We start from the raw sequence: 16,540 nt of genomic DNA, 5'->3' as shown, positions 1-16,540 counted from the left end.
AAAGTTTGTACTTAAGTGTAGTTTAATTATTCTGTTATCTAATCTTTCTATTAGATTCTTACGGTTTCAAAAATTTATAATTTAGTTCATATACTTGATAAAAATTTTGTAATTACATTTTTATTAGTTATTATTTTTAAGAAAAAAACAATAATTTTAGAATATTTTGTAATTTATCCTATATCAAATTAAAACTTGTATTTCTTAACAAAAGTAGTTAAAAAGAGTCTAATTAAAATTTTTTATCTAATTATCTAATATAAAAACCAGTTTTACGTTGTACGTATACCATCAACTTTTCAAATAGCTGATGACCAAACTCTTGTCTAGTGTTAATTTTGAACAACTCAAAAGCAAATTCAGGGTGATTCAAAATTCCTCTCTGAGTTTGAAGAAGAATGTTAACGTAGAATATCAAAAGGATGAAACTGTTTCCATAGCTAAACCAATCCTGTTAGTTAGTTACTAGAGTCTTTAACAGATTCTTGATATATGCATTAAGTGTTAATGCTGTGTATAATATATAAATGTAAAAATTACTCTTTGTAAAAATAACAAAAAAAGTATAAAAACACTATTAAAGATATATAATTTTACTCTTATCTCTCTATCTTTTCTCTTTTTCCAGTTCTTAACCCTATGAAAGTTTAAGACCATAAAAAGTAAAAGACTAATTACAAAGCTTTTCTATTGTATGAAAATTTAAGTATTTTCAATTAATTATTTATTTATAAATGTATTTTTCTAGACCCTTAGATTCTCGTTAAAATTTTTGTGGGTTAGAAATGTATAAACTATAAAAACTTAATTAATTAAAATTTGATTATAAATTCTTAAATTGTATATAAACACACTTAATTAATAATTAAGTGAAACTATATACATATCTAAAATAATTTACCCTCCATTATTGTAACCTACATGAAAAAGGCTCATACTTACAAGTTACAATATTGCTGCTTCATGGAGGTTTTAGTGCCGATTAAGTATCACTAAAATTGTTGGCAATTTGATATCAAAATCAATAAACTATGTAAGAAGGCTTATTGAAAGCATTACTGCTGAAATCAGATATGAAAAACAACCAACTAAAATGTGAAATGATGCACAAAACAAGTATATATCTTCCTTTTTTTTTTCATATTTGCACTACTTTTTTTCCTTTTGTATGCTTCAAGTATATAATTTTGGTTGAGTTTTAAATATAATAAGAATATTGGTATTCTAGTAATTTTAGTCGTCAATATCAATCATATAATATTTTTTAGGTAAATGCTACCATGTCCTCTCTAAAATAAAGAGTAAATTACCCTCTGTGATATATATAGTGCCTATAATTATAATTAAATTGAATGTTGATCATAATAATTAAGTATATGTTCTCTACTTTTCTTTTTATCTCTTGTGATTATTTAAATTTAGTTTAGCTATGGTGGTGGTGGTGGCTGTCACCGCTAGAAAAATTTCTTTGCGGTGAACTCACAAACCCATCAACAAGGTGCAACTACGTATTCAGCTCGTTACACGTGGCAACATTTGTGCTATCGAAGTACGGAAAATCTCTACTACATAGGCACAACTCCTTCCCAACCTCAGCGTACACCCACTGTGTCTCCTCCACCCTCTTCTGTATAGTGATAACATCCTCGAAGTTCACTATCCGCAAAACTTTTGTCCCATAAAAGTTATTAGATTCTTGTGTATAATTATTACCTCATCTTGCAAATCCTATTGATCTCCACCTCATCCACAACAATGTCTTTAATCTCATGAGAATCTGAATCTACCATCTCTTGAAACTTGTATTTGACATCATCAACAACAATGTCTTTAACTATGTTATGACTTGAAGATCTGAAGAATCTTTTCAAATGTCTTTATGACTTCTATCATCACGGACTATAAGCTCTCCTCTACCTTAAAGTGCATCAATTGCATTCGTAAAAATCTCTTCCACGTTATAAAACTCATCTGGTGAATCACTTTTAATATATATATATATTACAATAGGTAATTTACCCTTTATTTTAGAGAGGGTACGATAGAATTCACCTATTTTTTATATACTTAAAATATTTTATGATTTCTTTTGTATTAAAACATAAATAGGCATTTTTTATCGAAAATATATGTAATGTGGTGGATAAGTACAAATGAAATAAAATTATAATCAAGCATTGAATCAAGTATTTTCTAATAAGAAGCTAAGCAAGGGAAGGGTTCAAAATTTCAAAGGGGGTCCAAGCTATTGTATGGTTCAGAAACATGAAAAATATCTGACTGGCCCACAACAATCTTCTTAGATTACGTATAACTGACGACATAAGTTACCTCAAAATCGAACCTAATATTATGTAAAGTGTGAAACAGAGTGTATATAATATATAAGAGAACAGAGAATGACATGAGAAATGACATCAATGAATTTGTTCTCTGTGTACACTTCATCATCAAGCCACAGTATGTATATTCCTGCAGCATGTTATAACACTTAATAGTTCATAGAACAAATTCATTTTCTGTCTATCTCCACAATTAATTAATAAGGCAGACATGTCTCTTTAGCAAAATCCAAAATTGTAACACTTAATTGTATATTACATATGTTATATGCATGTCTTCTCTTTTCACACAACACAATCTTTCAAAGCATAGGTGGTTGATATAAAACCACATTTTAATAAGTACAGCCACATAGGTGGTGGATTTATTATTTTTTTTATTTAGCATTTGAATTTTATTATTAAAATTTGACTAGTTTTGACTCAAAAAACTATAACTATATTTTTTTTAACATCATTTTTTTATATGCAAGTATAAAATTTGAGATTATGAATAAGAAGACAAGCGTATTTATCACTCAATCAATCTAATATTATTACATTATTTATGTGATGAAACTAATTTTTTAAAAAAAATATAAGTTTAATAGTTTTTTTTATTTGCATAATTTTTTTATATATATCTTCTTTCTCTTTTTTAATTTATCTTGTATTATTTGTTAATAAGAATCGAAATCTAAACTTTTAAATTATAAAAAGAGCAATACTAGGGATTAGCAATTTTTGTGATTGGTAGCCATCAATAATGATTTAATGATGTAAGATTGGTGTGAGATTTCATCTAATAACCCACCTTTCTCTATTAGTTACATGCTAGCCAAAATTCAATAAAATTGCTGTCCCTAGACTTTTCCTTATAAAAATTTTAATGTCATATCATGAAAAGATACACATGAATCATTATATTTTTAGCAGTTTTATTTAAATAAGAAATTTTGTATATTAATATATTTTCACACCTGAAGTTTCTAATTTTGTCATTCCTTTCCTTTCTTTATTGGTAGGATATAAAGCCTCACAACTGAAGGTATCTTTGGGAGGTAAGAAGTGCAAAAATTTTCAAAATATTGTGAAAAGCTTCTTCTCTTAGCAAGAATGGCTTCTTCAACTTCCTTTCAATGGTTGAGTCTTGTGGGAATCATTTGGCTCCAAGCCATAAATGGAACAAATACAAATTTCCCAGCTTACTCCTCACAACTAAAGCAACTCCTCTCAATATCCCAAGTTCAACTCAACAACCTTGCTTTCGCCTCGGATGCCGGAAAGCTCTTCGGCTTTTTCTCCGGCATGGCGGCGATTTACCTACCCCTTTGGCTTGTCCTAATGATTGGAACAACACTTGGTTTGGTTGGCTATGGTGTCCAATATCTCTTCATAACAAACCAAGTCTCTTCTTTGTCCTATTGGCATGTGTTCTTGCTAACAGTTATAGCCGGAAACAGCATTTGCTGGATCAACACTGTTTGCTATGTTGTCACAATTAGGAACTTCTCTTCTGATCAACAAGTTGCTGTTGGAATCACAACAAGTTACCAAGGATTAAGTGCTAAGATTTATAACACCATTGTTGATGCTATTTCCATGCACAACAAAAATAAAGCTACAACCTTTCTCCTTCTAAACTCTACTATACCATTGATTGTTGGATTAGTAGCTTCTTCTATACTTGGAGAAATTGATGCCACCACAAGGAATAGAAAAATGGGTGTTGGCTTTGTTGTTATGTTTTTCATTACAATTGCAACTGGGGTTTATTCTGTGATCACAAGCTTGGAATTTGTATCTAGCAAAATATCTCAAAAGGGTAACCTTTTTGGTATTATAGTGTCCCTTTTGATCCCTCTATTAGTCCCATTTTCAATGAAGATCAATGAACTCGTTGGATCATGGCAAACAAATAGAGAGAATTCATTAAGGGTATGTGTGGAAGAGAGCAATAATAATAATGAGGTGAAAGAGAGTGAAGATACCACAGAAGATGTTCATGATAATGAAGAAGTAATTATTAGTAGAAGTAGAGAAGAGATTGGAGTGATGTTGATGATTAGAAGAATAGATTTTTGGCTATATTTCTTTGTGTATTTCTTTGGTGCAACACTTGGTTTGGTGTTTCTTAATAATTTGGGACAAATTGCTGAGTCAAGGGGTTGCTCTGCCACTTCTTCTTTGGTGTCTTTGTCTTCATCTTTTGGATTCTTTGGAAGGCTCATGCCATCTCTTATGGACTACTTTTACAGGTAAAATTACACATTCTCTTCACTCTCTAACAACATTTATAGTTATTACATATTCATCATATAATTCATGGCTATTACTATGTTAGTTGATCAACAACTCTACCTTAGTGAAGAATAAGAGAATAAATTTCGTTTCTACTCCAATGGCATGCAACTACTTGAAAAAAGCTATAAATATAGTTTTAGTTAATATTTTATTATTGAAAAAATGTCCAACCTACTTTTGGTGTTTACACTAATTGTTTATCACATAACTTTAAATTCTTTTTTTTTTTTCACTTGCCTTTTTCATTTTTCTTTTTCTCTTTTTTCTTTCCTCCTTTTAATATATGGTGTCCGACACTAAAAATGGGTTCAAATAACAAGATTGCATAATATTTTTCATACCATTTTAAAATCTTTTTACGTAGATACATAAAAATTCTAAAATCACCAACCAAATAAAAATATTCTATTTTTATCATAGAATATTGAGACTAATATTCCTATTTTTGAGTTAAAAAAAAAGTCTTGTTTTTATGTTAATTGTTTATGTAAAAATATTATTTACACAATAAAAATCAACTACTAAATTATTTATGATCTACATATTTAACATAATTCATTTTTAATATATATTCTATTTTGATGTTTAATTTTGATATACAGTTGGCTAGTATGGTTGTTATTTATGTAACACTAAAACAATATCATTTGTGCTCTTATGGTTTTGTAGGGGCAAGTATGTAATATCAAGACCAGGATCAATGGTAGCAATGATGGCACCAATAGCAGGTGCATTCTTCTTGCTCCTAAACAAAACACACCTAGCCCTATACATAAGCACTGCCATAATTGGAGTGTGCACTGGAGCAATCACTTCAACTTCGGTCTCAACCACAAGTGAGTTATTTGGGACAAACAATTTCTCAGTGAACCATAACGTTGTGGTGGCAAATATTCCAATGGGCTCATTTCTCTTTGGTTACTCTGCTGCACTTGTTTACCATAATGAAGGAAATCGCCAACAACGTTATTATTCTGGGAAGTGTATTGGAATGGAATGTTATAGAGACACTTTTATCGTATGGGGTTGTCTTTGTTGGTTTGGGACTTTGTTGGCTTTGATTTTACATGTTAGAACTCGCAAGTTTTACTCATCACAAAAATGATGTCATTTTTACTTAATATATTTTTCCCACTTTTTAACTATACTAATAGTTAGTCACTCATTAATCAATCCTATAACACTTTTAAAGTTAAGCCAAAATAAATACATAAAAAACAGAGTAATATGAAAGTGAATATACCTGTTTTTCTTTACTCAAAAGCATACGATTAAGATTTAATTTCTTTCAGCATGAATAGGTGTGAATTCTTCTGATCAATTACGTATACGGTTTAAAATTTAGATTATATATGGAGGATATAAATTCTAGTGTAACTTGTTGATGATCATAAAAAGGTTTAATTGATTTTTCGGTTTTTAATTTGGTATTCAATTTGATAACAATATATCAACTAGTAAACGTCGTTTGAAGGTTTAATTCAGTCCTAATAGTGTGTCTTCATCAATATCATGAGCTACTTTTTAATCAGCCTAATAATAACAACGCCTTCGTGTCACTTATTAGGCGGAGATAAATCAAAGCATTCTGAAATGTGTCTCACTCTTTTTTATACCAAATGGATTTTTTCCATTTTATTATATGATAGATAGATAGACTGTTGCGAGATATAATTAAAGGAGAGTGAACCAATTTGTTATCCAAAAATGTTTGGTAACCAAAGAAAATCAGCCAAAAACAGCTATAAATTGCCTTATTTAGCATTGATTAATTGTTGTGACAATTAATAAATATTAAATAAGACAAATTCTGACTATTTTTTTTGTCTCCCTAACATTAAAGTGAAATCTTTTTTACATCCTTTGTTATCTAATAATAGTATAAATGAAAGAACAACCGTAACACATGCAGTTCAATCTAATAACAAAAATGTTATATTATACGCATAAAAAAAAGTATAAACTCAAATAAATTTTTTACACATTACAAAGAGATTGTGTGTGGCGGGTTCCAAGGATTTTCCTACTCCAAGCTTCCAACTTCTAACTGCCAATTCAGAATTCGAGATGGATTAAGTTTGAAAAAACATTATAATTGTAATAAATAAAGGAGTTGAGTGTAGAGGATTCTAGAAATTAAAAGAAGAAACTCAGGTGATTACAACAGATGAAAAACGATGTTAGTTAGTTGTTAATTCCCTTTTCTTTGGGGCACATCAGAGAATTTTGTACTTATTTCATTTATTTATTTATTTTGAATTGATGATTAAACTCAACTGTCAAAAGGGAGAAGAAAAGCTAATTAAGTATCATAATAAAAAAGTTCTCATAAAAACACAAAAGAAGAATACGAATACGTACGTATACACATGCAAGATTTTTAGATATATGTTACGGATTCGGGCCACGGATCCCGAACTCGGGACTGCACCTTACCCGACTTTTCGGGTCCAACTCCGAAAGGCCCAAAAACCGGCCCTAACCAATTTTTGAATTCACACGTCCGTCTTATCTTGATCAGATAAGATAAGATAAGAACACCCATCATCTATAAATAAGAGGACCCAAGTCCCTCCAGGTATTCATTCATTCCTCACACTTTCTACCTCTTAGATTCATTCTGACTTGAGCGTCGGAGTGTCTTTGCAGGTACCACCCCCCACCGCTCCAGTCAAGAAATCCGGCTCCAGCCTTGCCCGCGGGTTCCCGATCCACCCATCAACCCGTATCGGAGACATCTTGTACATTGGCGCCGTCTGTGGGGAACCTGCGCCAAGCAAAGCCGGATGGGGGACATCCTAGAAGGAACCCCCTCAAGCCAAGATGACTCTCAACCGCTTAACCCAACCCCTGAGCACCGGGAGGTCACAAACCAAGCGAGAATAGCAAGTACTGTCCAACACACGAACGACCACGACGTCACGGACCGACGACATCCTGAGAAAGCCAGGGACAAAGCGGCGCAGATCATCCAGGATCTCTGCCTCCGGGTCCAGGAACTCGAAGGCAAGATAACCAATAAAGAAAAACACAACAACGAACACGGAAGCCATGCAACCTCCAGATCAAGGTCTCACCACGGTAGGTCGCCAACCCGACGACACGACAGAAGAGACGGTCGCAGCACCTCACGCGACCACAGACACGAGAAATCGCCAGAACGGCGATATAACAAGAAACATAACCGCAGCGCTTCCCGAGATCTGAGTTATCAACACTACTCAAACGAAGATTGGAGAGACCGAAACACCAAACGCACAAGAAACGACCATATAATAATGGGAGCTACACCCTTTACAGAAAAAATCCTAAGAGCAAAACTCCCCAAAGGCTTCGACAAACCTACCGATATGAAGTACGATGGAACTAAGGATCCCCAAGAACAGCTAACGGCTTTTGAAGCCAGAATGAACCTAGAAGGAGCGGCCGACGCGGTCCGATGCAGAGCCTTCCCGGTAACCCTCGCCGGACCAGCGATCAAATGGTTCAACGCCCTCCCAAACGGATCCATAGCCAGTTTCCACGATATAACGCGAAAGTTCATGGCCCAGTTCACTACTAGGATCACTAAAGCCAAACACCCCATCAGCTTACTAGGGGTCACACAAAAACAAGAGGAATCCACAAGAAAATACCTCGACCGCTTCAACGACGAATGCCTAACGGTCGACAGACTCACGGATTCCGTCGCAAGCCTTTGCCTGACCAATGGGCTAATGAACGAAGATTTTCGCAAACACCTCACCACCAGACCAGTATGGACCATGCATGAGATCCAGAACGTCGCCAAAGACTACATCAACGACGAAGAAGTCAGCCAGGTCGTCGCGGCCAACAAGCGGCAGCACGGCAACACCCAACGCGGCAATTCGGCTTCTCACCATAACCCAACACCCAAAGAAAATCAACGGGACCACCCCAGGCCGACCAGCCGACCTCCGAGAATAGGCAAATTCTCTAATTACACGCCCCTGACAGCACCAATTACCGAGATATACCACCAAATAGCAGATCGAGGCATCATTCCGAAAGCCCGACAACTCAAAGAAAAGACAAGAGGCAACAAAACCCTCTACTGCGAATACCACCGAGGTTACAGTCACAAAACACAAGATTGTTTCGACCTTAAAGACGCCCTGGAACAAGCCATACGAGACGGAAAACTCCCAGAATTTGCCAAAATCATCAGAGAACCGAGACGCCAGGAGAGAGATAGGTCGTCGGAGAGAGAAGGGCGTAACCCGAGAACCCAAAAGCAACCCCCCAGGGAAAGCCCAGAGGGAGATCTGACCATCATAGTAAACGTCATCACAGGCAAGGACGTACCGAGCAAGTCAAAGCTAACAATAAAAAAAGACCTCAAGGTAATGGCTGTAAGAAACCAAGCCCCAATCTCCGCAGCCGACAATACGATAACGTTCTTACCAGAGGACTGCCAACACGGCACCTCAGCCGAAGATGCCCCCTTCGTCATCTCAGCTAGAATTGGAACAGGCCTAGTACGAAGGATATTGGTAGACACCGGGGCAGATTCGAACATCCTCTTCCGAGGAGCCTTCGATAAACTTGGACTCCACAACGACAACCTCCAAACACATCGCCACGGCGTCACGGGGCTTGGGGACAACTTTCTCAAACCAGATGGCTCAATTACCCTCCCCATCACCATAGGAACAAGCAACCAGAAAAAGACAATCCTATCCGAATTCGTAGTCCTGAAAGACTCCACAGCCTATAACGTGATTCTCGGAAGAAAAACAATCAACGATTTCTCTGCAGTCATCTTTACCAAATACCTACTCATGAAGTTCAGAACCGACGATGGCTCAGTCGGTACCATCCACGGGGACCGAGAGGTCGCAGCCGAATGCGACAACACCAGCCTAGCCCTAAGAAAAAAATCTCGAGACGCAGCCGGAGTATTCCTAGCCGACCTAGATGCGCGACAAGACGGCCAACCCAGGCCAGAACCAAAAGGAGACATGGAAAAACTACAAATAGGGCCAACCAAGGAAGAATACACCTTCATTAATAGAAACCTCCCATATGATCTTAAAGAAGAACTCTCCCAACTCCTGAAACAGAACAGAGACTTGTTCGCATTTACACCAGCCGATATGCCGGAAATAAACCCCGACCTAATGTCCCACCATCTAGCCGTGGACCCCAAAGATAAACCAGTGGCACAAAGGAGAAGAAAAATGTCAGCAGACCGAGCCACTGAAGTCAAAAAACAAGTTAAAGCCCTACTCGAGGCCAACTTCATCCCGTCGTACTAGTGAAAAAATCTAATGGGAAATGGCGAATGTGCGTCGACTACACGGACATCAACAAAGCTTGTCCGAAGGACGCCTTTCCCCTACCAAACATCGACGGATTGGTAGACGCTGCATCCGGTCACCGATACCTCAGCTTCATGGACGCATATTCCGGCTACAATCAGATTCGGATGCACCGACCAGACAAAGAGAAAACAGCGTTCATCACCCCAGATGGGACGTACTGCTACACTGTAATGCCTTCGGCTTGAAAAATCCCGGAGCCACCTATCAAAGACTTGTTAACAAGATATTTCGAGACCTGTCCGGAAACAAATTAGAAGTCTACATAGACGACATGCTCGCCAAGACCGAATCTGGCGAACAACTAACCGACGACCTCAAGGTCATAATGAACACCCTACGAAAGCACCAAATGCGACTCAACCCGGCAAAATGTGCCTTCGGAATGGAGGCAGGGAAGTTCCTCGGCTTCATGATTACGCAACGCGGAGTTGAAGCAAACCCGGAGAAATGTCGCGCTGTCCTCGAGATGACAAGCCCCAAAAACCTCAAAGACATCCAAAAGCTTACCGGCCGACTGACGGCATTATCGCGCTTCCTCGGAGCATCGGCTCAAAAAGCGACCCCTTTCTTCAATCTAATGAAAAAAGGAGCCCCTTTTAAATGGGAGACGGAATGTGAAGAAGCATTCCAACACTTCAAGAGGGTCCTAGCGGAACCATCAATCCTCGCCAAACCCCAAACAGGGGAAACACTTTACCTGTACCTCTCCATAACGGAAGAGGCACTCGCAGCAGCGCTCGTCCGTGAAAACGAGAAAAAGGTGCAAAAACCCGTATATTTCATAAGCAAAGTCCTACAGGATGCGGAAGCTCGCTACTCACGCTTAGAAAAGCTAGCTTTCGCACTCCTTACAGCCTCCCGGCGCCTACGACAATACTTCCAAGCTCATCCCATGACGGTTCGAACCGACCAGGCGGTCAAGCAGGTTTTGCAAAAACCCGACCTAGCGGGAAGAATGCTAGCGTGGTCCATCGAACTATCTCAATTCCAGATCAAATTCGAACCCCGAAATGCGATCAAAGCACAAGCCATGGCCGACTTCATCGCCGAGATGACTCCGGGAAAGCTCACCCCCGAATCATGGAAACTACACGTCGACGACTCGTCAAACTCCACCTACGGAGGCGCCGGAGTCATACTCGAAAACCAAGACGGGATCACAATCGAACAGTCGGTATGATACGAATTTCCAGTGTCAAACAACCAAGCAGAATACGAGGCCCTCTTGGCAGGCCTATCCTTAGCCCGGGAAGTCGGAGCAAAGGTCCTGGAAGTAAATACCGATTCACAGGTAGTCAGTTCCCAAATTAACGGAGACTACCAGACACGAGATCCCCTACTCCAACAATACCTCGCCAAGGTGAACAAACTAAAGGAAGGATTCGAACACGTCACCATACAGCACGTTCCTAGGGAACGAAATGCCAGGACAGACCTACTCTCCAAGCTAGCCAGTACCAAACCCGGACATGGTAACAAATCGCTAATCCAGGAAGTCATTAAGACACCCTCCGTGTCAACAACGACCAACGCTCACTTGACAATCTCAAACCAGGGATCTTGGACCTACCCTATCCTGCAATACCTCCTCGATGGAACACTGCCACCAGACCCCAAAGAGGAAAAACGAATAAAAAGGGAAGCCGCCAACTATACCATTGTCGCAAGACAGCTATACAAACGCGGATTCTCGCAACCCCTGCTCAAATGCATCGAACCCGAGAACACGGAGTACATACTCTGTGAAATCCACGAAGGCTGCTGCGGCCACCACGTCGGAGGCAAAACATTAGCCCAAAAAGTCATCAGAGCAGGCTACTTCTGGCCCACGGTTATCCGGGATTCCATACAAATAGTTAAAAACTGCGACAAATGCCAAAGGCACGCCAATATCCACCAAGCCGCACCGCACCAGCTCAGCATCATATTAGCAGAACGGCACCCGGCCAGCTTAGATACCTCATCGTCGCCATAGACTACTACACTAAATGGATCGAAGCCGAACCCCTGTCCTCCATAACAGCAACCCAATGCCAAAAATTCCTCTGGCGATAGATCATCACCCGATTCGGGATCCCCGAGATCGTTATCTCGGACAACGGAACCCAATTTACCGACAAAAAATTCAGAGAATTTTTAGAGGGGCTACGTGTATCTCACCGTTTCAGCTCGGTAGAACACCTTCAGACAAACGGACAGGTAGAATCCACGAACAAAATAATCGTCAAAGGACTTAAAAAGCGGCTCGACGAAGCCAAAGGACTATGGGCCGACGAACTCGGATCGGTCCTATGGTCATACCGAACCACACCTCAGACGACCACGAGAGAAACACCTTTCTGACTAACATACGGTGTTGAGGCGGTCATCCCGGTAGAGATCGGAGACCCAAGCCCCAGAAAAACGGTCGGAGGAAACGACGAGAAAGCGGAACGAGACCTCATTGACGAAACAAGAAGCATAACCCATCTCAGGGAGCTAGCCCTAAAATAGAGAATCAGCCTAAGATACAATCACGGAGTCATCCGGCGAGAATTCGCGGCCGACGACCTCGTCCTACGACGAAACGATATCGGTCCCCCGACCCTAGGAGAAGGGAAGCTCACCCCCAACTGGGAAGGACCATACAGAATTAAGGCTGTAATCGGAAAAGGAGCGTACAAACTCGAACGGCTCAACGGCGACGAAGTCCCGAGGACATGGAACGCCGCCAACTTGCGACGATACTACGCCTAGACCAACCTAAAAAGGTCGCACCTTTGTCCTCATTTCTGTTTTTGTTTTTAGTACTTCTCCTACCATTTACAAATTCTAAGGTTTTATTTCTCATCTAAGTTTTAAACTCGGGTATTCTTTCCCGCCATCAACGGAGGGTTTTAACGAGGCCCAACCATCAATAAAAATTCCATTAAAACAGCTATTTCTATTTTCCTAAGTGTCCCAAATACGGAACAAAAACATGGCCACAACTAGGGGACTGATCACCCCCCAGGCCCAAAAACGCGGATATCCACAAAAGAACCCGACCAAACGACGGTCCGAGGAAACAAACAAAATACACACGGAATAGCCTAAAACAGAATGTACGATAGGCCCGGACGGCCCAAAAATAATGTAACAACGGAACATACAAAAAGGCCCGAACGGCCAATAAACACTATTAAAACGAAAGTAAAGTGTTCCAATACACGGCCCTTGGCCATCCGAAAATATCCAAAACATAGTTTAAAGAAAAAATCCAAAGAGATAAAGATAAAAGCTACTCGAGGTCAACGATCTGGCCATCACGAACAGTCTTGAAGGCCCCCATCACGGACACATCCGCACCAGAAGCCAGCACTAAAGCTTGAGCCCTCATCGTTTCCTCGGTAGCCGCAATTGCATCCTTTGCATCAGCCAGCAACTCCGTCTTCTCCCTCTTCAAGGCAGCGACCTCGGCCTTCAGAGCTTCCGACTCGGCGAGAAGCACGACAGCCTGAGAATCTGCATCTGAAGCCCGCTGCCGCTCTTCTGCCAATTGGGAAAGAAGCGAAGTCTCAACCTCAGAAAGTCGGAGAATCTCCGCCCCAGCCTCCTCTGAAGACTTCAAAGCCTTCTCCTTCGCAGCCTCGGCAGCCTCAAGCTCCTCCTTCAACTTAGCCACCTCGGCATGAGAATGACGCAGCTTCTTATCCAGCAAACCGACCTGTGCCATCACAGGCTCAGCCCTCCGAACAACAACGGGTGACCGGAGGAGGGCACGATACACCGACTTGGCTTGGAAAGAGACATCACAGCCATCAAAGAACGGCTCCGTACCAGGCATCAAGTGTTCATCAATGAATCCCGGGGCATCAAAGCGCCGATCCATCACACTGGGCACAAGACCCTCTTCCTCAGAGGTCTCGCTGCTCGGCTCCCCATGCCTTTGTCTCTTCCGAGAAGCCTCAGCGGCCGTCACCACGACAACCTCAGGCGAGTTCGCAGGGCCAGGAGAAACCTGGGCGCCGACCCGCGCGCCCGAGGAAATTACCTCCTGAGAAGCGGCCCGCGACCCCGCAACGGGGTTAGAAGCAGGAGTAGCCGGGGACGATGACCCCTCCTCCTGGGCCATCGCCGCCTTCAAACGTGCCAACGATGTCAAGCCACCAGCCATCTCAACTGCAAAAAATACAAAAAACCCAAGTTACGAAAACGGGAAACAAAACATAAAAACCAAGAAAAGAACAGACACACACCAACATACGACCGGCAAGCAACCGGATCACCCATCACGTCCCGAGGATTAAGAGGACGCTCCCCAAATAATTGCCACAGAACGAGAGCAATATCCCGCTCCTCCGAGGACAGGAACTCCTTCGAAACCCGAGTAAACACTGACGGGCCCGCCTTAAAGTTCCAGTAAGTGGGGAACCGACGTTCACCCTCCAACTCAACCAAAAAGGATGATGTCCCCCCGCGGGACGAGCCTTAAAATAACCACTCTTAAAACCGTGAAAGGAATCTTCATACAAACCGAAAACACGACGATGGGGCTGAGCTCTGAAAGACACATACCCCTTCTTGTGCTTCCCCTCCTTAGTCGGAAGAGTACACAAGAAGAGGAAAAGGAAAACATTAAATGAGGCAGGTAGCTCTAAAAAATCACAGACAAGTTCGAAAGACCGTATCGCCGCCCAGCTATTCGGATGTAGCTGGGACGGCGCCACAGAGCACCGGTTCAATAACTGCTGGACAAATGGAGAAAAGGGAAGCCGAACACCAAGCCGGGTAAACATCGCCTCATACACCCACATCCAATCCGGCACAGTCGGGGAGTCGAGATTGGTATAGCAAACCCTCTCGTCAACCCCAGGAAGGGAAAGCTCATAGTGGCGTTCAGCATCGCCACCCCCACAGACAGCCCCTTCATCGCGGAGCCGTTGGAGGTCCGCCTCCGTCATCCGCGACGGCGTCCCCCAGACGTCACTAGTGACCCAAGAAAAAAGACCAGGGACACCCCCCGCCGGGGCCACCGGAGCCCTCACACCCTCCGTCCTTCGGCGAGCCATACCTAAAATATCGACGAGCACCACCGTCAGCCAAACCTCACGGCAGAAAACGGCGGAGGAAAACCAAAAACAAACACCACCACCGCACACCACCAAATTGTACGGTGGCACTCGCCCCCCCCTTACGGGACACAACATAACTATCTACCACAAAACTACTCTAAAACTACACTTAGCAAAAACAAAACAAAAATGCAGCAGAAGACAGAGCAGAAGAAGCAAAAAGAAACAGAGAAATACCAACCTGATAAACTAAAGGAAGTAAACCCGAAGGAAAAGCGCCGCAGAAGAAGATCAGTCGAAACCACAGAAAGAGAAATGGAGAGTGGAAAATGCTCTGATTGGAAAAAAGAAGCAACAGAGAAGTAAAAGCAAAACGAGGGAACTGAAGAAGGAAAACCAAAACGGTTTTGAAAAAGTAAAATGACGAAAATACCCCTGGAAAGCAAAGCAAACGTAAGGGCAAAAGAGAAAAAACACGGCTCGCAATAAATACCCCCCATCGAAAAAAGTAATGCCTCGAAGAACGCAACAGACGCGACTGATACGGAAGAGTCACGTCAGGCCTAAACGGTCAGACGAATTTTCCACGACACGAAACCAAGACACCGACCTCATCTCGAAGGAACCAGACGGGCACCCGAGAAAAATTGAGCCCACAAACGAAAAACAAACGTCTCCCAGTGACAGACCGATCTCGCTCGCTCTCCCACTGCGGGGGCAACTGTTACGGATCCGGGCCACGGATCCCGAACCCGGGACTGCACCTTACCCGGCTTCCCGGGTCCAACTCCGAAAGGCCCAAAAACCGGCCCTAACCAACTTTTGAATTCACACGTCCGTCTTATCTTGATCAGATAAGATAAGATAAGAACACCCATCATCTATAAATAAGAGGACCCAAGTCCCTCCAGGTATTCATTCATTCCTCACACTTTCTACCTCTTAGATCTATTCTGACTTGAGCGTCGGAGTGTCTTTGCAGGTACCACCCCCCACCGCTCCAGTCAAGAAATCCGGCTCCAGCTTTGTCCGCGGGTTCCCGATCCACCCATCAACCCGTATCGGAGACATCTTGTACAATATATATACTCAAAATTCTTGCAGAAAAAATGCTTAACAGTATCTAATTATAGATAGATTGAATTAACTGAATTTAATTTCATGTATGCTACTTTATATATATGTTACATCTTTTAAAACTTTGGTTTTATTTTGAAACATGCCATCAGTTTACAATTGTTGACTCTCTGATCTAGTCGCTTATTCACATTTAGTATTATTTACTATAATTTCTTTCTTTCTTTTCTGCTGTCAACATATTACTATTTCTTAGTTATCAAGCTTTGCATATTGGATTTACAATCTGGCATTGGACAGAAGCAATACTATAGTAATAAATATAATAATAGTGATATTTTAAATTAATTTTTCATAATTTTTATATCAGACAAATTATTCTTTAATAAAAACATTACATAAGTTTGTCTCTAAAAAAATAAATAGATAAATTAATCTCTTTATCTTTTAAAATTTTAAA

At 40.8% G+C, this 16,540-nt stretch overlaps 1 protein-coding gene across 1 annotated transcript; it reads left to right on the top strand.

The window, feature by feature from the left end:
* Positions 3,372 to 5,772, top strand: LOC107608117 (protein NUCLEAR FUSION DEFECTIVE 4-like). Its single transcript, XM_016310003.2, has 2 exons — positions 3,372 to 4,579; positions 5,295 to 5,772. The coding sequence occupies exons 1-2, from the start codon at positions 3,438 to 3,440 to the stop codon at positions 5,728 to 5,730; spliced, it is 1,578 nt and encodes a 525-aa protein (XP_016165489.1). The 5' UTR covers positions 3,372 to 3,437; the 3' UTR covers positions 5,731 to 5,772.

Source organism: Arachis ipaensis, chromosome B07 (genome assembly GCF_000816755.2).
Source record: "Arachis ipaensis cultivar K30076 chromosome B07, Araip1.1, whole genome shotgun sequence".
Lineage (NCBI taxonomy): Eukaryota > Viridiplantae > Streptophyta > Magnoliopsida > Fabales > Fabaceae > Arachis > Arachis ipaensis.
Note: the sequence above shows the minus strand (reverse complement) of the source record. Positions and strands in the feature narration are given on the sequence as shown.

Coding starts and splice junctions, on each gene's coding strand:
- LOC107608117 (XM_016310003.2), top strand. CDS start 3,438: ATGGCTTCTTCAACTTCCTTTCAATGGTTGAGTCTTGTGGGAATCATT. Junction 4,580..5,294: donor CTTATGGACTACTTTTACAG/GTAAAATTACAC, acceptor ATGGTTTTGTAG/GGGCAAGTATGTAATATCAA.